Below are 27,850 nucleotides of genomic sequence, written 5' to 3' on the forward strand. Positions count from 1 at the left end.
TAACAGGAGCCCAGTTGTCAAAATTCAACGCGATTGCTGAGGCAGTGAGGCACGCGTGCTTTAGACTGGACCGGAGAAGGGAGAACATATGCATCAACGGGGGCTCTGCTCACGGAGACAACACGACAACATCCCTTGCACTGTCATCCCCAACCCAACCAACCTGAACAAGAACAAAAAATACAGATGACGTGAATACACAACATGCTGTAGCGTTGGTCAACTTGTTTACCTTGTCAGCCTTACCTATTTCTGGATGCACGCCTCTGCAAAGAAAACACGGCCTACCCTGTTTCAAGGACAAGGATGGGGTGTCACTCTCGGGTTACGCATAACATATGTCATATCAACGCCCATTGTATGGAATTCTCTCTGTAAGTATTGTTCTCTTATTTTAATAGGTCTCAAGTACAAGTCTCAATCAGAACTCAACTAATTATCGCATTCAGCTCAACAAATATCAACTCATGGAGAGTCAATTACGAATAAAATCACCACAACACTGCAAGTCAGTTAGTCTTCCTTGTAGGGCTGATCAAGAACCACATTGTAGCATGTCGGGTTGCAGGGATATTCACAATCTATTTCCTTCACCTCCCTCCGATCAAAGAACCAATCTCCCACAGCTTCGGCGGCCGTCTGCATCACAATTCAGATTCAGATACTATATTAATCACAAAAGGACTGACAAACCACCAACCCATCATCTATAGCATGTGTATGTATTGGTGACAGGCACAAAAGTACAATGGTGATGTTTATCACAGTTAGTAAAATGTAAAACCCCAGTTAAATCTATGCCCATCTACATTTGTGACATATAACATAGATATGTGTTTACCTTGTTGTTGATTCTAGCAGCTGATGGTGAATGCCAAGCCAAAGCATTCATTGACTGACAGTGTATAAAGCAGGAGTCAATGAACATACCCCAGTCTCTTCTCTTCTTGAATTCATTTATAGCATCAAGCAGCGCTTTCCTAAAACCTGAAAATTTCTTATCCTCAGTATAGTGAGTTGCAAGATGCAGGCTTAAGTGAGACAAGTAAACAGAAGAGCCACATAAGATTCCATTACAACCTTGAAGAACGTCAAGCTGTTTTGAGCTACACTTGGTAATGTCTGTCCTGCAATTTTGCCATAGATTTTGAGGGTCAGAACCTTCTGGAGACAACACATGCTCTACCTGCAAAGGAAGATCGAAAAGTTTACAGTAAGAGTCATATTAATTTTTATGCACTAATGGACTGTTAAAATGGATACGTATAATGGCACCTGCCAAACATCATATGCTGGATTGAGTATAAACATCGGTGTGGTGATGCTTTTCGCAACTTCTTGTGGGAAGAAGCACTGGCAGCAAGTAGGAGGAACTAATTAGCATACAACAGCTTGAATAGTGAAGAGAGTGATTACTTTAAAGAAAGGAAATGATAACTTAAGCAAATCAGGGGACAACCTGCCCCGGTTCCATATCTGAGCTGCAATGAGGGAACCTTTTACGCACATCCTGCAAGATAATAATACCATATAAAATGTCACTTATTGAATTGGGTTCGGTTGGGGTTGAGAGAGAGAGAGAGAGAGACCTGCAGCCGAGCAACATCGTTATAGAAGCCCCGCATATATCTTCTTCCAGAAATGTCTTCTCTGCATAAGAAGGTAGAACCAATGATAACTTGCAGACAACACAAAATCACTGTGAAATTCTTCTTTTTCCCGAATACGCAGGAGAGCTGCGTATCATTGCATTAAGAAGAAGAAATGTATGAAGAAGGCATTACACATCCATTTGTACTAATTAATAAATAAAGCTAAAGATTTGTAGCAACAGAGAGCTAGGGCTGCAACCAAGTCAAGTTCAAGCAAGCTAAAAATACACTTGGCTCTTCTTTATAGAAATATGTGAGCTCAGTTTCAGTTGAGTTGACCAAACGAAAGAACAGGCTTGTACTCGGGCAATAACAAACTTGAGCCATATATCAATTCTCAACCAAGTCTAAAAACCAATCAAAATAACAATATTTTAGATCAGATAGTGTTAGAAAATTTTAATATTAATTAGGCAAAAATGGTGGCAGAAAATACACAAATGTTGATAGATCATTCCAAATTCAACAAGGACAGGAATTTTTCTGTTCATAGAACTTGCTTTATGCATCCTCAAGTAAAAAGGTAATAGTTGTGACAAAGAGCTAATTTGAACATAAGAAGTACAAAAACCGCAGGCATCAGCGTAAAAGAAAAAAGTACTAAAACTTATTTTGTATCAATTAGAAATTTACAATTAACTTATACCATAATTCTAATTGTTTCTCAACAAAGTATCCAGAAAACAAGTCAATCTCTAGTGGCACAGAGCAAGTGAAATTATGCATGGAGCAGAAACACTAAAAAATACTTAGCATACACATCAAGAAAGAATCCACCATCCGCGAGGCACTTGACAGTAGGCGTGTTCGGTAGAAGTGCCCGGAAATCATCACAGTGAATGTATGTAGAAAGGCCACCAGCCGAGCATCCAGTCAGAAAAGCCTACAAGTAGGGAATATATTAGCATTGCAATGTTATCAAAATGGTCCAATTCACAGTCAAGTAAATTGCCCACATGACTGGCCACCAATGACATAATAACAATCTATTTGTCTAGCAATTTGCTTCGCTAACTTGTTAGGGCATAGGTTTTTTAGAAAAAGGAATAATTCCGGCCTCTACAATTAGTTAACAAGTCAATGTGAATACAACAGGATAAGAGAGTAAAATGTGGTAGAGAATCCCTTTGTCACAAGGCATAAAATAATTTTGGATGACTCCTATGAGAAGATACAAAGTAGCCCAATGAAAGAGTAAAATGTCACTGTGGGTGCTGATTCATCCTAGGCCCCAAGCATCCTGTTCACCATGACGAGGTAGTATACTTCATATTGCATTTTGTTCAAAGGCATGTTGCGGTGCTAGAATGGTAATAGTCGCCTAAAATGAGGAAGGAGAAAGACCAGGTCTTAAATGCACATATATTTTTTAAAACTAGAAATTATGTGATGATACTGCAAGGCAACAATCTTTTTATGCCTCCAAAAGATGCGATGTAGAGACCCATAAGGTGATAACTAGCTACAAAGGGAAACCCCCCATGACTAGCTACAAAGGGAAATCACTGTAACTATAGTGTAGTCTTTGTCGTGTTCATTGTTTTCGGCTGGGAATGAACTTTTGCCGTGTGTTCAAGCCACATGGCAGGCCGTGGAATACATAAACATGCTAGATCAATGCACTGATGTATGAAGACTGATTAGTATTGCAACAAACGCTGCTATTTTATTCGAAAGGCAAACCTGTTTCGCTCTGGCTAGCCCCTTTGACAGAAGTTCGGCCATGACTGCTTCCCAGATCCGCTGGCCTCTGAAGAAGAAACCTGTGCCATTCTGGGGAGGATCACAGAAATATTAATCGGAATGTCTGGGAAGAAAAGAAAACACAGAATTAAATGGGAGAACGAGAAGTAAAGTGGATAAAGGGCAAGCGCACCTTCTTGACTTCATCTCGGACATGTCCAGAGAATGATGCACCATCACAGTATCTTATTTTCACTTTGTTCCAGTTGTAAAAATCTGCGGGAAGTATTATTATTATTTGTTAGATTAGATGCAAGCAGTCGTGAATAGCTGATTGTATTTGAAGAAGCTGAGTATTCTAAGTTAGTACTACTTAGAAAGCAAACTTGGCTATATATTTTTCAGAGAATGTGTGTGCTGTGCTGTTGAGTGGAGTTGAAGTAGAGTGACTGATAGCAGAAAACACTGGAACTGGAATGGAAGGCAGGCACTGGTAACTACTCCAGTAAGTGGAGAGAGAGGAGAGCATTGGAGACGCATCATTCATTACCTGGATTCTGAGATTGATCATCACTGAGGATGCCGACGAATTCAGCACGAGTATCCATGTGGGCAGAGGAACCGAGATTTGTTTTCTTACGGCGAGCACATGATTCGAAACTGCGGCACCAGCTTCCGCCCTCCAAGTGGAGGAGCCAGTTGTGGGATCCGTCCCCGAATCCTGGAAGGAAGTGGTAGGCAGGCGGCGTACCATCCAAGCACACTAGCAGCGAAGCTGATGGTTCAGGATTTTGATTTGATGGGGGGATAGCAAGGCCCAAGTGAAGTGAGCGGGAGGGAAGCTAAAGAAGAGAGAGCTAGCGTGACTGACCTGCGCCCTTGTCGGTGGCGCCGTAGACGAGGGTGATGTCGACGAGGGCCGGGAGGCGATGCCCGTAGGACGGGGACGCGGGCGGGGAGGCTGCAGGGCCCGCGGCGTAGCGGGAGAGCGTGAGCACGAGGGCGGCGGCGAGGAGCGCGAGGGCGAATGCGGTGCCGCGTCGGCCGAGACGGCGCCACCAGAGGCGCAGCTGAAGGTGGTGGGTGGAGATGGCCGGCATCGGTGCCGGTGGTGGATCTGAGGCTCGGCGGGCGGCTGATGCGACAGCACAACACTACTCTCTCTTTCTTCTTCCTCTTCTCCGACGACGACGGAGACGACTCCTCACGGTCACAACACTGCTGCCGATAAGCGTGGCTCAAGCGAACAGGGCGTTTTATTTTATTGTTTTAAACAAGGCGAGGCGAGGTTGGAGCCAACAGCCAACCAGCAGCGAGTCTTGGCGGGCACATGTAGGAAGAGCCATATCCATGTCCGGCGGCGGTGGAAGCGGTGGTGGTGGTGGGTTGCCATTGCCGAGGAGGAGAGAGAGGAGGATCTTCTCCTCCATCTCGGATCCGCCTTTCCCACACGACAAATGGAATCGAACGAATGCTTTGTGCAGTGCACGCAAGAGGAAGCAGTACCACTCGGGATCCCGTACTACTCCAACCAAGTCCAAAAGAGCCAGGCGACGACCTCACCTCATTCACTGACAACTGACAAGAGCACAATCACCCGCAGGCTTGGGCTGCTGGCCATCTCGCCCATCCCAACAAGAAGCCCAGCCCAATCCAATCTGGGTGCGGGTGGGGATAACTTTGCTTAGGCCTTAGGGTTTAGTAGCAGTACATACATGGCACTATTAAAGCTAAAGCTACTCCTAAATTGGAGAGCAGGAGCAGCAGGAGGAGGCTGCTGCTGCCTGCGCAACGGCAGCGCTGCGCTTCCATTCCCTAATGGGAATCGGACCACCGCGACTTCCTCCGCATGCAGCAGCTCCAACTTGCTCGTCGGCGGTACGGAAACAATCAAATCAATCTCCACCCCCATGGTAGCTAGTTCCATCCTGTCCTGCTCTGCTATGGTCTCTCCTCTTTCTGATTGCTTCAACTGGGTCCGGATCCGGATGGGGGGAGACCCATGCTAGCTTTCAATTACAATAGACGATACTTGGAATTACGGATGATTTAGCTCAGCTCGTTGCTGCCGCCTTCCTTCCGTTTTTGTTTTTGCAGGTCTTTCTTACGACACTAACGAAACAGCTCTCAAGGATGCTTTCTCTCAATATGGTGATGTTATTGCAGGTATTATACCTACTAGCTGCTCCCACCTCCTACTATATTCTTTTTTTCTTCTTCTTCCTTCTGAAATTGCATTTGCCGATGCTTCTCTCATGACGATTCTTTCATTAATATATATGCACACTGCAGTGAAGGTTATATGCCATCCCACAACCGGCAAGTCAAAAGGATTTGGTTTTGTCAAGTTTTCTTCACAAAACCATGCTGCCGCAGCATTGCAAAAGATGAACGGTCAGGCAAGTGTTCTTCACTATCTTCTTTCATATACCATATAGTACAAGCTGCCTCTGTATCCATCACCAACACAAATTTCCACACTATAATCTTTTCAGGTGCTTGATGGAAGGAACATTCGGGTGCACTACGCAATCGGTACTGGGGGATCTGCTGCCACTGATGACTGATGCTTAGAATTTTACATGTGTAATGTGCTTATCAGTTACTATTACTATCAGTCTTAGGATCCAGTGAGCATCATTCCATACAGTTTGTGCTGTTCAGTCCAGCCTTACTGTCCACCTCACGAGCTGTTCCTGACTTCTGAGAGTTGGAAACAAAATAGCAACACCTGATGAACTTTTTCTTTTCTTTTCTTTTCACTGGCATGGGCATATGATTTGCAACACCGAAGGTAGCAACCCGTGAGTACCGGCGAAGAAACTGGCCAGAAACCACCATACTGCCAATGCCCATATATAAGTAGTCTGCTCTCAGTTGGAATTGGGAGCCTACTGCTGATGGACATTGCTCCGTCAAGTGTGTACAAGGTGTCCAGTGTTGCAAATTCCCATGCAAGTGTTGCAAATTCTTGGGGTTGTTTGGGTGGACAAATCAATCCAACCAAGAGTTAAAACCTTTATTTGCCTGGAGGCTTCTTAGGCTTACGCTTGGCACTGCCTTCCTGGATGCACGGAATCATTCAAAAATGCCAATGAAGCTTTTTTTTGAGTGAAGCTTTGCTAGGGCCGGTTTGCTTCAAACATTGGGGTTGGGCTGAGGGCTGATGCTTCCTCATACGCATGGCAGACTTCAATCCCACATTGTTTCCATTCTGCAGCATGGCCCGTATAGTCTCTGCTCGGCTTCATCTTTGCAGGTTGCAGCTCCCCGTTGCTTGAACCCAGCGGAGGCTGAAGCCGTGAAATGAAACGCGCATGCCACCTTGGTGTTAAGCTTGCTGGTGCACTTAATTTGCAGGAGGCCATTGCTTGCGGAAATTGAGGAAATCAGAAGGCAGACATTATTCGGTGACCAAGATCAGGTGTGGCCGGGACACAAACAAAACCCACGGGCGATGATTACTAGCTTGACTCTTCCGAGTCAAAGCAACACCTGAATGGAGTACAACCTGGGAAAATATATCACCAGACAAGCACCATACAAGTTGATATTGCAACACCTTACCAACAAACTGGCAAGGAAGCACCATAATGCCCATACTTATTTTTGGAAAATATATCAGCATACAAGTTGATAGTGCACTTGGTCATCTTTTGTTTTGCTCAACCAAACCAATCGTATTACGAACGGGTGCTGAAAAATGAATGCCATTATCTGTACCTCAGTGCTAGAGTACTGGATGTATGTACGTCAAGGGAAATAAAACAACTGCAGTTTCTGAGTATCTCCACATTACATCATCCTGCTACCTGCTAGTGACAAGGCTCCAGCCACAGATGATGAATCAGCAACCTAGCACAGAGATCCCGTAAAGCAAGATGGTACCACATGAGCTCCATGAAGATCAATTAGTTGAGTTCACATCTTGTAATCAAGAACCAAAACTCACATGGAATGGTTTATGGTTACATAAGCAGCACTAGCAGGGAGAGTCATTTACAGCCACCACCTTGTTCTCATTCCTCTTGTCTGATTTCCCCAGTTCAACAAGTCATGTAATCGAAGAGGTGGGCTTTAACTCAGAAATCAGCAGCTGTTGTAAGCACTATAGTTACTAGGCATCCATCTATACGAAGAACAACTCAAATACATGTGGGTTATGGCTCATAGAATGCTAAAGACTTAAGGAGAGGTAATGATAAGCTAGCAGAGTTTATTATCCCAGACCCAAATGATATGGTAGCAGAAATTATTCTGGACTAAAATATATGGGAACAGAAATGAAAGTCCTCAAAGAAACGCCTGGTTTCAGATGGGGAGAGAGGGAGGTCGTTGATACCATTGCATGCTTGTACACACACTGCAATTGTCTTGTCATCTGCCTCTCCCTGACGGAAGCAGTATTAGCTCTATTAGGATGTCTCATTTGTTCCCAACAAACTGCCTGAGACGATAGAAGGTGACTGACCTGATCAACCATAGGCATGAGACCAATGGCCTTTGCCAGAAGAAACAAGGAAGCAACTGGTTGTTGCAGGCCTCCTTCAGTACTACTGACAATGGCATCTGTCAACACTCAAAACTCAGACAGGTAAGAACCTCGGTGCATTCGATTGCTACTTGTACACAGCCAGGCTAGCAAGTGCATCTTGACTCATGCATGCTACCGAAGTTCGATTCGATTTGACAACTAGCATGCATACACCGACTTGGGAAACAACACACAGACGAATCTTTTTTGCATTGGTGCTTCGATCGATCGTTGCTTCGATTAATTGGAGTACTATGTTGTTCCATCCAATTGAAAAGGTACATGATTGCAACTCATAATGGTTTTGGAATGAATTCTCAGAATCCAAAGGAGATGCTATTGGTGCCTACCTAATGTTGTTGTACAATTGAAGAAAAAAAAACAAATAAAACAAAATTGACATGATTTGATTTGAGGAATAGATACAGTAGAGCGGAAGCTCACTGATGGGGTGCTGTATAGGATGCTGTTACTTGCTGAACTGAACTACCCAACTAAGGGTACATTACATTACAAGCAGGCGGTAATGATTAACCGTCCCATCTGATGCACGGGATCAGAAAACAACAGGGGGATGGACCTACTAAGAAGAGGTAGAGGAAGAGGAGGAATCCGCGGCGTCGGATCCGTCTGCTTCGTCAAGGCCGAACTTGTGCTTGAAGGCGTCCTGGCGCTGCATCCACATCATGTGGCCCTGATACAGCAAGGAAGGAATTCATTTGGATTCGAAATGGGAGCCGGAGGGGAATAGAAGCCTCCGGATCCAGTCAATGACAAGCATGAGGAAAGCCTCGACCCTGCTCTGCACCTACCTGCAGCGCTGCTGCCCATACGACGAGGAAGGAGGCCACCCAGAAGCGCTTCTCCTTCACCAGCTTCGACAGATCCACCGCCGCCATGGCTAATGGTCTCCTCGGCTTCTCTTCACTTTATTGCGGGCGGCTGCTGCTGCACATGAGCAGGACGATGTGGAGGCCAGGAGCCGCCCATGGGCCATTCACGGAACACAGACTTTTGGGCTGCTGCTTATACTTCTCCTAAACAGGCCGGGCCGGGCCGTCGCGGTGACAGAACCATAAAGCCGCAGGAAAAAAAAAGTTATAAGCAGCAGCCCAAAAGTGTAATTGACCTCCCTCAGGCAGTTTCATTATGAGGACTAAAAACCGATTTTAATTTCTAAAACCTACATTCATGATAGCTCAGGGAGGTCAATTAAACTTTATAAAAAAAACTGTAGAAAATATTTTTCCAAAAGAGTATTCAAATATTTTTATAGAATAAATATACACTTAAAAATACTAAAATCTGGTTTAACGTTAGAAAATTCATAGAAAGTTGTTTTAACTCAGAAAATATGAATCATGGTTCATATGTTTCCTAAAATCATGCTCCACATTTTTATTTCTTACTAAGGATTATTTAAATTTTATATGATTTGCTAGACTTTAAAACTAGTCCAAATATGAAACGAAGGATGCAAACCAAGATAGATTCTTGTAGACCACAATGTGAATACTGCAAAAACGTTTCCTCAGCAGCAATATCTAGCTTAACCATTGGACCATCAGCATTAGTCGTCATGTAACTTCTTAGACTCTAAAATGATGTATGCGATTTGGTTGGCAACATCCGGATGGACGTGACCGCTTCCTTGTCCGTCGTCACCGTCATAGGCCTATACACGAATCGAGAGCACATGACCAAGCAGGAAAGCAGTTTGGGCGGGCTCAGGGTGTCGGACTTTGTGTGTTTCCTAAAATCATGCTCTATATTAATTATAAAAAAACATAGATAATAATTATAGTAAAAATATGAAACTGATTTCATATTTTTTAAGTTAAAACAATTTTCAATGAATTTCTAATATTCAATAAGATGTTAGTATTTTAAATGTATTTTTATTTTTTTTAAAAGGGATAATCTTTTGAAAAAAAATTATTTCTATAATTTTTTTATAAAGTCTAATTGACATCCCTGGACTATGTGGAAGTCCAATTTACCTCTGTCAACATAATATTGTTGACAGTCATCCGAGGGGTATCCCATGAAGGTAGATTGATCGATAGAGATGCGCGTAATCCAGAACAAGAAGGCAACAGAAACACAAGAGTTAGACAGGTTCGGGCCGTCGGCACAACATAATACCCTACTCCTACCGGGAGGCGGGTTAAGAAATAGTGAAATGCCACAAGAGGGCTCTACCGACCCCATCAGCGAACGATGGACCCGGATTTCACACGAACATACCCGTTAGCAAGCTCATTGAGCACGACACTCGAGCCATCGAGGCAAGTGTCGCCAACTCAGCCCCTTCGGTTGTGGAAATCGAGGATGGGGTGACGCGCGAAACACGGCCGACCCCTATGAGACCCTAAGGGGCTCGGGGGCTCGAGCCGCTCGATCCAAGATTGAGAGACCGAGGTTCGAAGGCAGACCCACTAAGGGTCCGGGGCCACCTGAAAGGTCCTAATGGCTAGAAGGGGGGGTGAATAGCCTAATAAAAAATTTCTACAACAACACTTAATAAAATGGTTAGACAATTATGAGGTGAAGCAAGAGTTGCGCTAACCTACTCAAAATGCAAGCCACCTACCATAATTCTAGTTTAGATAGTATCTATTCACACAAAAGCTATGACACTACCCTATGTTAGTGTGCTCTCAAAGGCTAACTAAAGAGCCACACCAACCAAGCAAGCAAGCTCTCACAACTAGCTACACTAAAGAGCTTGACAACTAGTTTGCGATAATGTAAAGAGAGTGATCAAGAAGATTATACCGCCTCGTAGATGAAGGAACCAATCAATCACAAGTATGAATAACAATGAAGACCAATCACCTCGAAATCAATGATGAACACAATGATTTTTTACCGAGGTTCACTTGCTTGCCGGCAAGCTAGTCCTCTATAACAGAACCGACCAATTATACGAAATTAAGTAAGAAAATCATCCGCCAGAGCAGACGATTTAACAAACTTAAGCCCGTATAATCCGGTAGTCCGTGAAATCACGAAGGATTTCAAACCAACTTCCATTCCAGCCAAGATCGTAATAAGTTTAGCGGTCACCATCACATATTACATAAAAGTTCGCAATCTCAGATACATCAGAGTTTCAACATAGTTATTACAAAACAAGTTTGAATAAAAGTAGCAGAAGCCATTTGTTCAAACCACACACACTCACGCGGAGTTCAAATATAGTGCTAGCAAATGATCATCTCCAACAAAAGCATCAGACGAGACGTAAGGAATGACCATGGGGAGGTTCATTGTTGTTGCCGTGGTTTCCACCACCACCACCACCGGTCCCCGCACCATTAGCACCGGTCTCAGCGGCCTCATACGTGGTTCGGCGAGTGTTTGTCATCTACATATTTCAGCAACAAGTAATGATTAAGTGAAGCTGTAATAATTACGAGTGAAGAAAAAATTATGCCGTACTGAATTTACTAGAGAGAATAAATTCATACAATAAAACAGAGACACAACAATCGCATCCCAATTAAAACAACGGCACTTAATCAAATTACTTCAACGGCAAACATCGCATCCATACAACCAATTTGCCAGCATACATACACTGGACTTTTATGCGTTCAGATATCGCATTCGAAAATCAAGTTCCAACCACATGCCAAGTCTCATACGTTTGAAGCAACATACAATAGGTTACATGCCAACAAAAGAAAGGTCATCGCGACAGGACCTAGATACTAGCACAAGGCAACTAGCCTACTCCTCGGGGCCATCGTCGGGATTGGAGATGTCACCATCGCCCCTAGGTGAAACTATAGGCTCGTCCTCGTTGTCGTCGTCGATGTCCATGCCAGCGGCGTCTGGTGGAGCATATGGGCCAACCCCATTGTAGAGCGTGTGAAACTCCTCATGCAGGTTGCCGTTGTATTCCTCTAGCTCATCGACCCTCTGCAGCAGAAGGTCCCTCTCGTCCCAGGCTTCATTCCTTTCCTGAACCAACTGTCCTATCATGCGGTCTACATTGTTGTTGGCTTGAGTCAATGTATGCACCCGCTGCATAGCTCTATCACCTCTCTCAACCGCCTGATCTCGCTGTAAGTTCATATCAGCCAACTGCTCCTGCAAGCTAGCTATAGCACGTGCCTGTCTCTTCTTCTGCTTTCTCCCCTTGAGCTTATCCTGACCACGCAAGCCAGTCAAAGTCCAGTAGGTACTCTCAAGACCTTCATATGCTCTAATGGTGGCGAATATAGCACTCATTGCCTGGTTATCGCTAGCCTGTCCCTCAGCTGGACCTCTGACCAACGCACTTCCCTAAGGCTGAACCCAAATGGCATCACGAGGATCATCCCTAGGAAAAGTGCCAGCTAGAGCTACAGCAAGCTCACTGGGAAATCTGCTCATAATATCCCTGATGACACGAAAGGCTGCTCCCTCTGCACCCTCAGTAGGAGTGCGACCCTCAAACTCCAAGTGCCAACCATCCCAATCTGGAGCATCATCGAGAGCAGGAACCGTGATCTCCACCACTGCGAGTCCATCCTCTGCTAACTGGCTCTCATTCCAAGAGTACACCGGCTCTTGACCCTCTAGGTACCCCACATCATGGAGCACTCTCCAAAGCAAAGTTGGCATGCCAAACTCGCTCAAGAAGGTGTCCGTGGTGCGGTGCTCCCTCAGGGCCAATGGACGTCGAGGTGCTCTTCCTCCGGTGGACTTACGGGCGGTCTGCTTCGTGCGGGCCATCTATAGCAAAAGTTCTTTTATTACCCTGGGGAAATATATTTTAGGTGATACAACTTTTATCAAAAGGAGATAATCAATTTATAAGGGGAGGAATACATGACATGAATGAAATGCACAAGTAACATGATGTATGTACGTGTCGTACGTTCTCACAAACTTATGAAATAAATAATTTCTAACGACGAATTCGGTGGCATACAAACGATCTCTCAAATACGTAGCTAATACGTTCTACACGATAGTGTTGTTATGTACCAGCAGAAGATTCATTTCAGCCCAATTCCCAATGAATGCATAAAAGCAGTAAATTTTTATCTACATGCTCTATACGAATCCCCAGATACGTGTACAACGGTAGTAACTACCTGAACCATCGTCCTATTGATGGCATCGCCTCAATAGACGGAAGACCCACACATGAGATACCTTTGTAAAACATGCGTAAAACATGTAATTACTTCAGCATCATATAAGCATTCACCCTAGATCGACGGTGTATCCGATCATGCTCTCACAACTCACACTTACCGAGGCGTAGAGGCAATTGATCCATACATTACCACCTAAATAAGTGGCACTCATACAATAGCACGCCGTATGAGCGACGAAAGAGAAATATGATGCAAGAACCCCAAGTCAGTACTTAATTAAGCCACCTAGAGTCCTTAACTGGGCATAAAGGATATGATCACTGGCACACTTTATAGTTTGAAAATCATGTTTTCCAAATGTCTTTTTGTTTTAAACACACTTGTGAACAGTAACACGCTAAACCATGCTCCGATGCTAGTTGTAACAGAACCGACCAATTATATGAAATTAAGTAAGAAAATCATCTGCCAGAGCAGACGATTTAACAAACTTAAGCCCGTATAATCCGGTAGTCCGTGAAATCACGAAGGATTTCAAACCAACTTCCATTCCAACCAAGATCGTAATAAGTTTAGCGGTCACCATCACATATTACATAAAAGTTCGCAATCTCAGATACATCAAAGTTTCAACATAGTTATTATAAAACAAGTTCGAATAAAAGTAGCGGAAGCCATTTGTTCAAACCACACACACACTCACGCGGAGTTCAAATATAGTGCCAGCGAATGATCATCTCCAACAAAAGCATCAGACGAGACGTAAGGAATGACCATGCCTATGTTCCTAAGCATCACCCATCGCAGGATAAAGGCAGTTGATACAGTAGCCGTAATACATCTGCCCATCTGCAACAAGTGGGAATAAAACCCTGAGTACGAGAAGGTACTCAGCTAGACTTACCCGACATAACTGAAAATAAATGACACCAAGGATTATGAAGGGCTTTATAGTAGGGTAGCTGACTCATTTGCAAAAGAAGCATTTTTAGCATTTCAAGAACCTTTCTAAAAGCATTATTGTCAAGTTAATTATTATTAACCTGTCGACTAGATTTGCACCTATACTAGAGCAAACACATGATTAAGCAGATAATGATAACCCATGATCATTAAACAACTTCCATACTGTCATATTCATTATAACTGTCCAAGTGTTCCATAAACATTTACTACGATGAAGTCACTCAAGTCAAGTGCTCACTATCCAGGAGCGATGGCGATTTGAATCAATTCCTAACCAGCTGGTGATTTATTCCTTACACAAACCTCACTCACCCGCTAAAGTGAGATATTGATCACCAAGTCAACTATCCAGGAATCTCGAGTTTGCTAGGAACCACATGTACCCGGGGGCCGACCAACTGCACTTTGGTCTTATCATCTCGCCCCCGTGTCCTACCACACCTGCTCTGGCATAGTGCGCTGTGGGCAATCTACTCGGCCCGAATAATCTCCTAGCTTCGCGGTCGGAAGGTACTTTATTCGGCCAGCTAAATGTAAGGCATGCGTTCAACATGACTCGAGGCCCAACAATGGTCGGTCCTTAATCGACACAGACGAAAACACTACAGTCCAAAACTCTGTAAGTCTTCGTCCGGTCTCAACTTCATTTAACACTTAGTTATACCATGACTTCATAGTCATCTAAGCAGATCCAGGTAACCACCTATAGCTCGCAGGTGACCGGAAATCACCCGACTTCTACCGGTCTAAGCCAGCTAAGCATTGACTCGACTGTGGATACCAGGGTAACAAGGATATAGTATAACAAAGGTAAACAAGGTATAATGCAGCAACGGTTGCAAACAACTCCTGAACGTAATGCATCAATTAAAGTAAAGCATTGAATTAATAATTGCAAATCGAGAGAAAATGCTCCGGGGCTTGCCTCTCTCGAAGGAGCTCGGACGGTGATCGGGGCACTCCGGAAGTTCCTCAACGTCCTCCTCGTCGGCTTCTGGCACTTCCTACGGCTGCACCTCGAACTGCTCCTCAGGCTCCTCGGGTATGACGACTGGGTTCTCGGTTTGCGATCCTGTATGATGCAATGTGCGTAAGTGCTTATGCAATCGGTGCATCGGATGAGATGAATACAATGGATATGTTTGAATGCAAGGTAGTCAACATCATCCAAGAAAATATACTACAAGCACATATCATCTACTGCATTCTCTTCTACTACTAATATGTTAAGTCAACATATCTTATTAAATGCTTCAAAGATACACCAAAGCTTTACTAATTTCTTAGTCACACATAAAGCAACACTTAATTAAACCCTAATTAATAATAGGTTTGAATAGCAACCTCTATTTTTCTTGTTTAGAAAAATCTTAGAAAATTACTACAGCAAAGTACTACCCTAAGTAGTCTACTATCAGCTTTTCATGGTATTTGAATGAGTGGATTAGCCTACACAAAAATCACAAGCTATGGCATGATTATGAACATAAAAATACTTTGAACTGTGAAAAGTGTCAAACAATAGAGTTAGTATTTTTCCTAGGTTCTTCATAGCATACAATGACTGTACAAAAATTATCACATGCATGTTTTATACAAAGTTTGCTCTCTAGCTAAAATAACAAAAATCAGCCATTAAAGGTACTTGAACTACACCTCAAAATTTTCCCACAGCACATGCATGAAACATATTTTTCCTAGGAAGTACATTACATAAGAAGATTAACAAACTTAGAAATCACATTTTTCTGAAGCCTATAGATTTTTCTACATATTTTTCAAGTTATCAGCAATATACATGATTAAATAAAATTCTACAGCAAAGTATCTCAAAAATGACATGCAATAATTTTCCCAAGTAGATCTAATGATAAGGAACCTAGACAAATTTATTTTAATAGATTTAGAGCAACTTTGAGTATCCAAACATTTTTTAAACCATTTCTATTTTCAAATAATAAAGAAATTGAAAACAATTCATCCTACTGCTACTGGGCTAGCCCGCTGGAATTAGCTGGCCCATGGCCACTTTTGGCCTGCGCGGCCCGAGCGGAGGGGAAAGGGGAGACGGCCCGGTAGGGCGTCGGCCCATGGCCTTTCGGCCTGGCTCGGCCGAGGCGGATGCCACGCCGGCGCTGCGACGTCGCGGCGGCGCGGCTCGGCCATGAGGCCGGCGGCCATTTCCGGCCGAGATAGGGCGAGCTAGCGGGAGCACACGATGCGCGAGAAGCTGGCGAAGGCGGGAGGGTAGCTAGGCGGGGTGGAGAAGAGCAGGAAGGTGCCTTCCATGGCGGCCGAGCACGGCGGCGCCATGGCCGACGGTGGCGGGGCTCGAGGTGGTGCTACCTGGGCTCAGCAGGCAGCACAGGCGCGAGCACGACTTGACGGAGAGCGAGGCGGAGCTACGGGCGCACAAACGCTGGCCAAGGTGGAGGAGCCACGGCGGATTTTGCCGGCGGGTGCGGTGGCGCGGCGAGGGGAAGAGTGAGGGCGCGCGGTGCTTGCGAAGAGGAGAGGCAGCGCGAGAGTGAGCAAGCGAGCGCACCGGCTCTAGCAGAAGTAGGCGGGCGCGTGGGCGCGGGCGCAGGCTGGCTGCGACGTGCGGCGGCGTCGACGGCGCATGGCCGCCACGCGGCGGGCAAGCTCTGCCGTGGTCGGGTGCGGTGCGGTGCGTCAGCGAGCAGGCGAGCGCGGAGGCAGGCCAGGCGCGGTGCTGGGCTGGGCTAGGCTAAGGCGAGGCACGTGGCGCGGCGGGAGGCTGGCTGGGCCGGCTTCGGCCGTGGGCCGGAAACGAGGCGACGGCCCGCGACTGAGAAAAGCCCTTTTTCATTTATATTTTCAAGGAATTTTTAAATGCCAACTTTCAAATATTATTTTGAGCAAGAAAATGATATCCTTTGAAAATGTACCAAAAATGAAAGTTGATTAGAATTTAATTCTCCACAACTTTGCTTTTATGACCAAAGCCAAATTCTTTCTAGATTTTGAATTGTAAAATCAAAGTCCATGTTTAACTCAAAATCCTACTTTTTGGGAAATTACTTTGGAAGCAAAATTTTGAATTAATTTGAATACAAACCTTGCTCCAAAAATTGAACTAAACATTTCTAGATGATTTACCATGATAGCCAAACAAGTTCTACTAACCTAGCAAGCAAAATCAGGGCAAAACAATTCTAACAAAGGTATGCAACATTCAGGTTTCACAACATGTTTCAATTGTTTCAAAGCAGTGTTTCAATTGTTATTTACATGATTTGGCATGTGTGATTTGAATACTTGATGATGCATGATATGCATGATTTGCAGTGCCTAAATGCAGGCATAACCCACGTTTTCCTAGACGGTAAACGGTAAACGGGTGGTGACCCTCCGTTTAGCGTTTAGACTGTGTAGACGCCGTTTAGACGGTGTCTAAACGGATTAAACGGTTTTGTTACTGTAGCAAGGTTTCAACAGTTTTGTACATATAATTATATATAGATGTCAATTTTACATGTAAGATACCTTGCATAATTCCATAAGTCACAGAACATGTACAAAACATGAGAAGGGAAAAGAACATGAGTCACAGAACTGCACATACCTTGCATAATTTGAGTTTCTGAACTTGCATAACTCCATGTCCACTCCTTTGACTCGATATAATCTATGCACATATAGGAGAAAATAAGTACTATGACATGCAAACTAAAGCCACATGCAATATGCCAATATTTGACTCTTTGCAAACTAAAGCCACATACAGTAATATGAAAGTTCACAAATCAGTTCAGAATTAGGCAATTAGCAGAAGTGGCAAGCATTAGGCAAATCACAAATGGTTCACAAACAACCAACACACAACATAGTTCTCAGTTCTCACAAGGCACAAATAGGACAACATTACACAAATAGTTCACACTCATAATAAAAAAACAAGGCTCTGATCATATCATATGACTTGGAGCAGCTCAATCGTCACTAGTCCCAGCCCCCTCCTCTGCCTCATAGCCTGCTGTGACCACATCTTCTTGGTCAGATTCAAACTCAATTTCTTCCTTGTCAATATGATCATCCTTAGGTTCAGGTTCAGAGTATATGTCTTCTTCAATCTCTCTTGGCCGATTCAGTCTTGCACTTCTCCGAAGTAAAGTGACTTCCTCAGCACCACAAGTTTCTGCAATTAGCTGCCACGTCAGCCCCGTAACAGGATCAACATCATTGATTTCATCCTCTTCTCCACCTTCCACAATCCACCCTTGAGCATATGTTGCTTTAGTAGCTAGAAGGGGATCCACCTTTTGGTTCTTCTTAGCCTTATCTTTCTTCTGTGCATGGAGAGCATTGAATTGAACAAACACAAGTTGCTCAAGCCTCTCACAAGTGAGCCTGTTCCTTCTTTTAGTATGAATCTACAAAAATCAGATTGTGAAAGGAGTGTATACAACACAAATTTTGAGAATTTGAAGCTCTTCTTTATGAATTAGGATTTAGGATGCTTACCCCTTCATGGCAACTCCAATTTCTTTCACAACCTGATGCACTTGAAGTCAAGGATAGAATTCTGATAGCCATCTTTTGTAGTACTGGTACTTGTGTTCCATAGTTTCCCCACCATTTGGCTGCAAAAAATAGAAACAAAAAAATTAGTGAAACTTGTGCAGCCAGTTATAGCCAGCAGCAGCCAACAGCCAACAAAAAAATTACTAAAACTTGCATACCAGGATTCATGTCAAAGTCCTTACAGCCAGCAGCTGCCACTTGTTTTCCAAAATGACCAACACGGTCTTTGAACCTGTGCACCTCCTCATTCAGTACTTGGGCTTGCTTATCATAATCACCATGGTAGAATGTTTCTACAGCTGTTAAGAAGCCATCCATGACTTCCTCAGATTGAAAGATGGAGTCATCATTGTAGCTATAATAAGGGTTCAAGAAATAAGCAGCCTTGTGAAGAGGACTGTCCAGCCTATTTTTCATCTTCACATCAATGATTTGCATGATAGAACTATACAACCCTGCTGCCCCAGGAATGTTTCCAATAGCCACCTTGATGTCTCCCTTGGCCTTAAGGATTTCTCCATAAAGAAATGCCATTGATGGCTTCACATCCCCATCAACCATCCGAAGGACTTTCACCAATGGCTCAAATACCCTCAAGCAAAGTGCAACAGAACTCCAAAAATTTGGCCTCACCAAGGTGGTTGTGGCTTGCACTCCTTTTGCACTCTTGACATGGCTTATCTTCTCCCACTCTTCACTTTGAGACATCTTCCTTAGCTGCTCCTTCTTCTCAAACAAACTCTACAAGGTGAGAAAGTTGGATGCAAATCTAGTCACGCCTGGCCGAACAATCTCTCTTTTCTTTGTAAACTTCCTCATCAATGCCAAGGTCCTATGGTGTGCATAAATGAAGATTGTCAATGCCTTTGCTTGCTCAATTGTGGTCTTGAACTTCTTCATCTTTCCCATTGCTTCAAGCATCAAATTGATTGTGTGAGTTGCACATGAAGTCCAAAATATTTGAGGCCTCTCTACAGACTAAATCCTTTGCTGCCATGTTGTTTGAAGCATTATCTGTGACTACTTGAACTATATTGTCAGCCCCAACTTTGTCAATGCAGCTATTCACATACTAAAAAATGAGTTCTCCAGTGTGGGACTTGGCTGAAACTTCTTTTGACTCAAGAAAGCTTGTACCAATGCTACAATTGACACACATATTCATAATGCTTCTTCGTTTCTGATCAGTCCAAGCATCTGTCATAATGGAGCAACCATTCTTGCTCCATTCTTTCTCATGTGCCTTCAACATCTCCTTTGTATCTTGAACTTCCTCTTGCAGCAGCTTCTCTCTCAACTCATGCTGATAAGGCTTCTTTGCACTCGGCCCAAAGCGACCGGCAGCTTCAATCATTTGATCAAACTCTGTATTATTGATTGCATTGAAAGGTACTCCTAAAAAAGTAAAAATTAATGCAATTCATGGTTAAAAACTTGGAAGTTAGGCAACAAAAATCAAATACTTGCTGCAAAGGCTGAACTGAAATAAACTTACTGCGAACGTACAACCATCTTGCCACATATCTCTTGAACCTATGAAGTCTTTCTTTCTTGACATGCTCACTGATATTAAGCTGATGGAGCTTCTTCCCCTTGGCCAACGAACTAGAGTCCATAGGCTTTGTGAAGTTGTCCATAGGACCCATCACACGCGATCCTGAGCCTCCAATCTCATCAAGCCTAGTTTTTTCTTCCGGTTCTGCATCTGACTCAACATCAATTGTAACAGCATCTCTAACCTCTTGTTCTTTCTCCCTTCTAGCCCTTTTAGCTCTCCCAGACTCTTCAATAGCTTTCCTGCACTTTGCTTTGTCCTCTTCGGTTGCATTGGGGCATGCACGAACATCTCCTTTCTTGCCGCAAATATGCAATTTGAGCCTATAGATTCCTGCCTTCACAACCTTTGGGCACAGCTTGCACTTGATTACATTCAAATCATTTGGATCAATCAAAACCCCATACTCCCACCCCACATCATCAGAATTTCTCTTAAGGGCAGGGGCACGAGCTGGCTCTGGCTGGTCCACGGATGCACGAGTCGATCTGGTAGATGACATCCTGCAAATGGCATGTCATCGACCTTTCAATCAGAGCATAACAGAGCAAGATTGATGCAATTCATGGTGCTAATTCGAAGTAAATGGAATCAGAGCAAGAACGGACAGAGCAGTACCTGGGATTGGGAGGCAGTTTGGTCGGAGGAGGTGTCAAGGCTGGAGCTGCTGCTGCTCGGAGGCGGCGTCAAGGCTGGAGCTGTTGCTGCTCTGAGGAGGCGTCACGGCTAGAGGAGCTGCTGCTCGGAGGCGGCGTCACGCGCGCAGGACGGAGGCGCGACGCGCGTAGGATGGAGCCGCGACGCACGCAGGACGGAGCCGCGATGCCCGCGTAGCTGGAAGTTGGCCTCGTCGCCGGCGCGCTGGTCGACGCGCGTGCAGAGGAGGGAGCCACGACGCGAGCGCAGCTGCAGGTTGGCCTCATCGCGAGAGCTGGCGGTACCCGGCCCAAAACTTGTCGAGGAGCCCGCCAAGGCGCCAACTCTTCCCGCCTGCTGCTCCCGCCCCGTTCCCTCTTCCCGCCTCCCACCCGGTTCCCTTCCCGCCTCCCGCCTGCTGCTCCCGCGCATCGATTTGGGCCACGGCCATCACCTAAACGCCCGTTTATTCCCGTTCCAGGCGTCCATTCCTGTTTCCCTGCCGTCCCGTTTAGCCCGTCTTCAACGTTTATTCCCGTTTTTGACCGTCTAAACGGGAAAGCCGTTTAACTGTCCGCCCAGGCCCTAAACTTCACGGCACCCTATCGTTTACCATCTAAACGCGTTTAGACGGCCATTTAAAACCGTTTAGGAAAACGTGGGGCACAACACCGGGGTGTTACAGCCCTCCCCCTTATAAAAATCTTGTCCCGAGATTTGGGTTACGAACCATTTGTTATAAAAATCTTCATAATCTTTTTGTAGATACTCTCCCGTTTCCCAAGTTGCATCTCCCTCATCATGATGATCCCACTGTATCTTGTATGTTTTCACCACACTATTCCGAGTAGCACGTTCCTTAGTGTCTAACACCTGAACTGGTTGCTCACGTACACCAAATCTGATTTGAGTTGGATACCTCGAGGTTCTATTCTTTCCTCCAGAACACGCAAACATTTCTTGAGATGTGATACATGGAAAACTAGGAAAACGGTACTCATTGTCTCAGGTAACTCTAACTTGTAGGCTACCGGACCTCTTCGTTCCAGAATCTTGTATGGTCCTACGAATCTCGCGGCAAGCTTTCTTTGAACTCCAAACCTTTTCTTCTTCATTGGCGTGACTTTCAGATAAATACAGTCACCAACTTCAAACATAAGGGGTCTTCTTCTTCTGTCTGCATAACTTTTCTGACATGATTGGGCAGCTTTCATATTCTGCTGAATAATATGAACTTTCTTCTCGGCTTCTTCTATAAAGTCAATGCCATAATACCTTTTATCACCAGGCTCGACCCAATTCAATGGTGTTCTACATTTTCTGCCATATAAAGCTTCGAATGGGGCCATCTTGATGCTTTCTTGATAACTATTATTATAAGAAAACTCAGCTAACGGTAACCATGACTCCCATGATCCCTTAGAAGACAATACATAGGCTCTTAACATATCCTCCAAAATAGCATTCACTCGTTCAGTCTGACCATCTGTCTGAGGATGATAAGCGGTACTACGAATCAAACTAGTTCCTAAGCTTTTGTGTAAATGTTCCCAAAAGTGAGCCGTGAACTGTGAGCCTCTATCAGATACTATGGTCTTTGGTATACCATGCAACCTCACAATTTCTACGATATACTTCTCGGCATATTGAGGTGGTCGATAAGTTGTCTTGACAGGTAGGAAATGAGCGGTCTTGGTAAGACGGTCCACAATTACCCAAATCGAATCATGTCCTTTTTGAGTAGTGGGCAAACCCGTGATAAAATCCATACTAATATCGTCCCACTTCCAATTAGGGACTGATAAGGGTTGCAACATACCGACAGGTTTCATATGAATAGCTTTCACTCGACAACATGTGTCACATCTGGCAACATATGCTGTAATTTCTTTCTTCATTTTGGTCCACCAATAATGAGATCTTAGTTCTTGATACATCTTACTACTTCCAAGATGGATAGATAGCTTAGAAAGGTGAGCTTCATCCATGAGTTTATTCCTAAGCTCTCGATCCTTGGGAACCATAAGACGGTCGTCAAACCACAACACGCCCTGTTCATCTACTTTAAAGTGTTGAGACGACTTTTCTTTTATTTTCTCTTTGATATGGAATATCCCCTTGTCAGTTTTCTGGCCTTCTATTATCTTACTCTCCAAAGAGCAACTAATCTGAATACTATGTAACATAGGAGGATGCATTAGATCGAACCCATCTTCAAGTAATGGCTGCACATTCAAGTAATGTGACTTTCTACTCAAAGCATCTGCCACTACATTGGCTTTTCCAGGATGATATTGCACATTCAAGTTGTAATCCTTGATCAATTCCAACCATCTGTGTTGTCTCATATTCAGCTCTGGTTGGGTAAAGATGTACTTAAGACTCTTGTGATCTATGAAAATGTTGCACACATTACCAAGTAGATAATGTCTCCAAATTTTTAGGGCGTGCACAACTACAGCAAGATCAAGATCATGTGTTGGATAGTTGACCTCGTGCTTCCTCAATTGACGTGATGCATAAGCAATGACTCTCCTTTCTTGCATAAGAACACAACCTAATCTAGTTTTTGATGCGTCGCAAAACACATCAAATGGTTTCTCGATATCTGGTTGTGCTAGAACAGGAGCAGTGGTCAACAGTTTCCGCAAAGTGTGGAAAGCTGCTTCACACTCCTCTGTCCACACAAACTTGTGATCCTTCTGTAGGAGACTCATCATCGGTTTGGCAATCTTCGAGAAATCTGGTATAAAGCGACGATAATAACTGGCTAGTCCTAAGAAACTTCTAATCTCAGGAACTGTGGTCGGTGCTTTCCAATTCATCACTTCTTGCACCTTACTTGGATCGACTGAAACTCCATTTTCTGACAGAATGTGACCAAGGAAAGGAACTTTCCTCAACTAGAATTCGCATTTGCTAAACTTAGCATACAGTTGATGATCCCTAAGTCTGGTCAAGACAGTTCTCAGATGCTCTTCATGATCTTTCTCGTTCTCGGAGTACACCAGAATGTCATCGATGAACACTACCACAAACTTATCCAATTCTGGCATGAAAACCATATTCATCAAAAACATAAAGTATGCAGGAGCATTTGTCAAGCCAAAGGATATGACAAGATACTCATACAACCCGTATCTGGTGGAAAATGCAGTTTTCGGTATATCCTGTGGCCTAATCTTGATCTGATGATAACCGGATCTTAAATCTATTTTTAAGAACACCTTGGCCTTGGCTAACTGGTCGAACAGAACATCAATATGAGGCAAGGGATACTTATTCTTTATGGTTACAGCGTTGAGTGGCCTATAATCTACGCACATTCTCAACGTGCCCTCTTTCTTCTTCACAAACAAGGCGGGACATCCCCATTCAGACTTGCTTGGCCGTATAAACCCCTTTTTTGATAATTCTTCTAATTGCTTCTTTAGCTCAGCTAGTTCATCTGGAGGCATCCGATAGGGTCTCCTTGAAATCAGAGCTGTTCCGGGGACTAACTCAATTCCAAACTCAATCTCCCTATCCGGTGGAAGACCAGGTAGCTCATCCGGGAATACATCCGGAAATTCACACACTACCGGAATCTGATGAATAGGAATGACTGCCGTAGCACATGTAACACTTATAAGGTCTGTTCTTCGTGGCAATGGTACTTGGAAAGTATCCTCACCTAGGGGATCCTTAAGGGTAAGTACTCGACTTCCAGTATCTATGACTGCTCTCCAATCCTTCATCCAATTCATCCCTATAATGACATCCAAAACTAATCCAGGCATAACTATCAAGTTCACTCGGAACTTCCTACTACCTAATTCAAGGGTTGTCCCTCGAACCATCCGGTTGGTCAAAACATCAGCCCCTACTAAACTTATACGGTAACCATAACCCAATTCTGTGTATAGTTGTTCATGTTTCTGTGTAAATGCTTGACTCATAAAAGAATACGATGATCCAGAATCAAATAGAACAACTATAGGGTTTTCATTGATAGGAAACTTACCAGCAGTGACGGGCTCTCCCTCAGGAATTTCATCCACAGTCATACTATGTACTCTAGCATTATAAGTCTGCTGCTTCTTCTTAGGCGGGTACGGACAAAACCTCGAGAAATGACCGGGTTGATCACAGTTATAGCAAGGTCCCCTCACTGTCCCGGCAGATCCCACAGCTCCCTTGGAACTGTCCACGGAAATTCTAACTTCTTTGCTGAGGTGGCCGAAACCTAGCACCAGGTGCCGATGGGCGATATGGAGGACGACCTCCCATAGGTGCTCTAGCTTGTGACGGACCACCTTCAAGGGCTCTCTTGCATGTTTTGGCTGCGGTGCTGGCGTTGTTATTCTTCTCCTGCTTTAGACAGTCGCTGATGAAGTCATTGAATCTGACGCGGTTGTTGGTACCAACATGCTTCATCATTTTTGGATTGAGTCCCCTCTTGAAACTGGCTATTCTTTTAGCATCTATGTCAACCATGTCAGGAGCATAGCGACACAAGTTGTTGAAGGCATGCAAATATTGCGTTATGGTTTTGGTGCCCTGACTTAATGCCAAGAATTCTCCCAACTTCATCTCAGTCAGCCCGGGTGGAATATAGACTCCACGGAAGGCCTCAGCAAACTCTCTCCAAGAAATCTGCGCATTTGGAGGGAAGGTGGTGCGATGGTGCTTCCACCACATTCCCACTGGTCCTTGCAACTGAAGTGCAGCATACTCCATTTTCAACACCTCAGTCATCCTCAACACACGAAATTTATCTTCCATCGTGTTGATCCATTCCTCAGCATCGAGTGGCTCTGTTGCTTCCTTGAATACTGGTGGCCTAGTGTCCATAAAATCTTTGAAGCTGCTATATTGGTTCACTCCCATGCCACCGCCCTGATTGTTACCGCATTGAATGTTGTTGGCGATGGTACGCAGAAAATCCTCCATGTTCTTCTGGGATTGTTCCGCGTTGCGCTGACTCCCGAGCAGCTGTGCGAGGAACATCTCGGGGGTAAACGGGGGAGGAGGTGGCAAATGCGGTTCATGGGGAGGTTCATTGTTGTTGCCGTGGTTTCCACCACCACCACCACCGGTCCCCGCACCATTAGCACCGGTCTCAGCGGCCTCATACATGGTTCGGTGAGTGTTTGTCATCTACATATTTTAGCAACAAGTAATGATTAAGTGAAGCTGTAATAATTACGAGTGAAGGAAAAATTATGCCGTACTGAATTTACTAGAGAGAATAAATTCATACAATAAAACAGAGACACAACAATCGCATCCCAATTAAAACAACGGCACTTAATCAAATTACTTCAACGGCAAACATCGCATCCATACAACCAATTTGCCAGCATACATACACTGGACTTTTATGCGTTCAGATATCGCATTCGAAAATCAAGTTCCAACCACATGCCAAGTCTCATACGTTCGAAGCAACATACAATAGGTTACATGCCAACAAAAGAAAGGTCATCGCGACAGGACCTAGATACTAGCACAAGGCAACTAGCCTACTCCTCGGGGCCATCGTTGGGATTGGAGATGTCACCATCGCCCCCAGGTGAAACTATAGGCTCGTCCTCGTTGTCGTCGTCGATGTCCATGCCAGCGGCGTCTGGTGGAGCATATGGGCCAACCCCATTGTAGAGCGTGTGAAACTCCTCATGCAGGTTGCCGTTGTATTCCTCTAGCTCATCGACCCTCTGCAGCAGAAGGTCCCTCTCGTCCCAGGCTTCATTCCTTTCCTGAACCAACTGTCCTATCATGCGGTCTACATTGTTGTTGGCTTGAGTCAATGTATGCACCCGCTGCATAGCTCTATCACCTCTCTCAACCGCCTGATCTCGCTGTAAGTTCATATCAGCCAACTACTCCTGCAAGCTAGCTATAGCACGTGCCTGTCTCTTCTTCTGCTTTCTCCCCTTGAGCTTATCCTGACCACGCAAGCCAGTCAAAGTCCAGTAGGTACTCTCAAGACCTTCATATGCTCTAATGGTGGCGAATATAGCACTCATTGCCTGGTTATCGCTAGCCTGTCCCTCAGCTGGACCTCTGACCAACGCACTTCCCTAAGGCTGAACCCAAATGGCATCACGAGGATCATCCCTAGGAAAAGTGCTAGCTAGAGCTACAGCAAGCTCACTGGGAAATCTGCTCATAATATCCCTGATGACACGAAAGGCTGCTCCCTCTGCACCCTCAGTAGGAGTGCGACCCTCAAACTCCAAGTGTCAACCATCCCAATCTGGAGCATCATCGAGAGCAGGAACCGTGATCTCCACCACTGCGAGTCCATCCTCTGCTAACTGGCTCTCATTCCAAGAGTACACCGGCTCTTAACCCTCTGGGTACCCCACATCATGGAGCACTCTCCAAAGCAAAGTTGGCATGCCAAACTCGCTCAAGAAGGTGTCCGTGGTGCGGTGCTCCCTCAGGGCCAATGGACGTCGAGGTGCTCTTCCTTCGGTGGACTTACGGGCGGTCTGCTTCGTGCGGGCCATCTGTAGCAAAAGTTCTTTTATTACCCCGGGGAAACATATTTTAGGTGATACAACTTTTATCAAAAGGAGATAATCAATTTATCAGGGGAGGAATACATGACATGAATGAAATGCACAAGTAATATGATGTATGTACGTGCCGTACGTTCTCACAAACTTATGAAATAAATAATTTCTAACGACGAATTCGGTGGCATACAAACGATCTCTCAAATACGTAGCTAATACGTTCTACACGATAGCGTTGTTATGTACCTGCAGAAGATTCATTTTAGCCCAATTCCCAATGAATGCATAAAAGCAGTAAATTTTTATCTACACGCTCTATACGAATCCCCAGATACGTGTACAATGGTAGTAACTACCCGAACCATCGTCCTATTGATGGCATCGCCTCAACAGACGGAAGACCCACACATGAGATATCTTTGTAAAACATGCGTAAAACATGTAATTACTTCAGCATCATATAAGCATTCACCCTAGATCGGCGGTGTATCCGATCATGCTCTCACAACTCACACTTACCGAGGCGTAGAGGCAATTGATCCATACATTACCACCTAAATAAGTGGCACTCATACAATAGCACGCCATATGAGCGACGAAAGAGAAATATGATGCAAGAACCCCAAGTCAGTACTTAATTAAGCCACCTAGAGTCCTTAACTGGGCATAAAAGATATGAT

The 27,850-nt window shown here is 44.5% G+C and overlaps 3 protein-coding genes and 1 long non-coding RNA gene across 4 annotated transcripts; 1 reads left to right on the plus strand and 3 right to left on the minus strand.

Moving 5' to 3' along the window:
* Positions 1-4: 4 nt before the first annotated feature.
* LOC136457199 (pectin acetylesterase 5-like) lies at positions 5-4,763 on the minus strand. Its single transcript, XM_066457245.1, has 12 exons — positions 4,207-4,763; positions 3,886-4,098; positions 3,529-3,611; positions 3,336-3,425; positions 2,411-2,535; positions 1,590-1,650; positions 1,460-1,510; positions 1,276-1,353; positions 1,081-1,186; positions 842-987; positions 247-639; positions 5-163 (listed from the first exon to the last, which is right to left on the minus strand). Exons 1-11 carry the CDS (start codon positions 4,433-4,435, stop codon positions 514-516), a joined length of 1,308 nt encoding a protein of 435 aa, XP_066313342.1. The 5' UTR covers positions 4,436-4,763; the 3' UTR covers positions 5-163; positions 247-513.
* A 157-nt stretch (positions 4,764-4,920) lies between these two features.
* Positions 4,921-6,063, plus strand: LOC136457200 (glycine-rich RNA-binding protein 2, mitochondrial-like). Its single transcript, XM_066457246.1, has 4 exons — positions 4,921-5,213; positions 5,433-5,501; positions 5,628-5,734; positions 5,831-6,063. Exons 1-4 carry the CDS (start codon positions 5,051-5,053, stop codon positions 5,900-5,902), a joined length of 411 nt encoding a protein of 136 aa, XP_066313343.1. The 5' UTR covers positions 4,921-5,050; the 3' UTR covers positions 5,903-6,063.
* A 424-nt stretch (positions 6,064-6,487) lies between these two features.
* On the minus strand, positions 6,488-8,448 carry LOC136457201 (uncharacterized). The gene is made up of 3 exons (XR_010759691.1): positions 7,807-8,448; positions 7,288-7,726; positions 6,488-7,190 (listed from the first exon to the last, which is right to left on the minus strand). It is a non-coding gene; the product is annotated as an uncharacterized lncRNA (long non-coding RNA).
* A 9,436-nt stretch (positions 8,449-17,884) lies between these two features.
* Positions 17,885-19,184, minus strand: LOC136461403 (uncharacterized). The gene is made up of 3 exons (XM_066460713.1): positions 18,635-19,184; positions 18,417-18,535; positions 17,885-18,325 (listed from the first exon to the last, which is right to left on the minus strand). Exons 1-3 carry the CDS (start codon positions 19,182-19,184, stop codon positions 17,885-17,887), a joined length of 1,110 nt encoding a protein of 369 aa, XP_066316810.1.
* Between the last annotated feature and the right edge of the window lie 8,666 nt (positions 19,185-27,850).

The sequence above is a fragment of the Miscanthus floridulus genome, chromosome 6 (assembly GCF_019320115.1).
Source record: "Miscanthus floridulus cultivar M001 chromosome 6, ASM1932011v1, whole genome shotgun sequence".
Lineage (NCBI taxonomy): Eukaryota > Viridiplantae > Streptophyta > Magnoliopsida > Poales > Poaceae > Miscanthus > Miscanthus floridulus.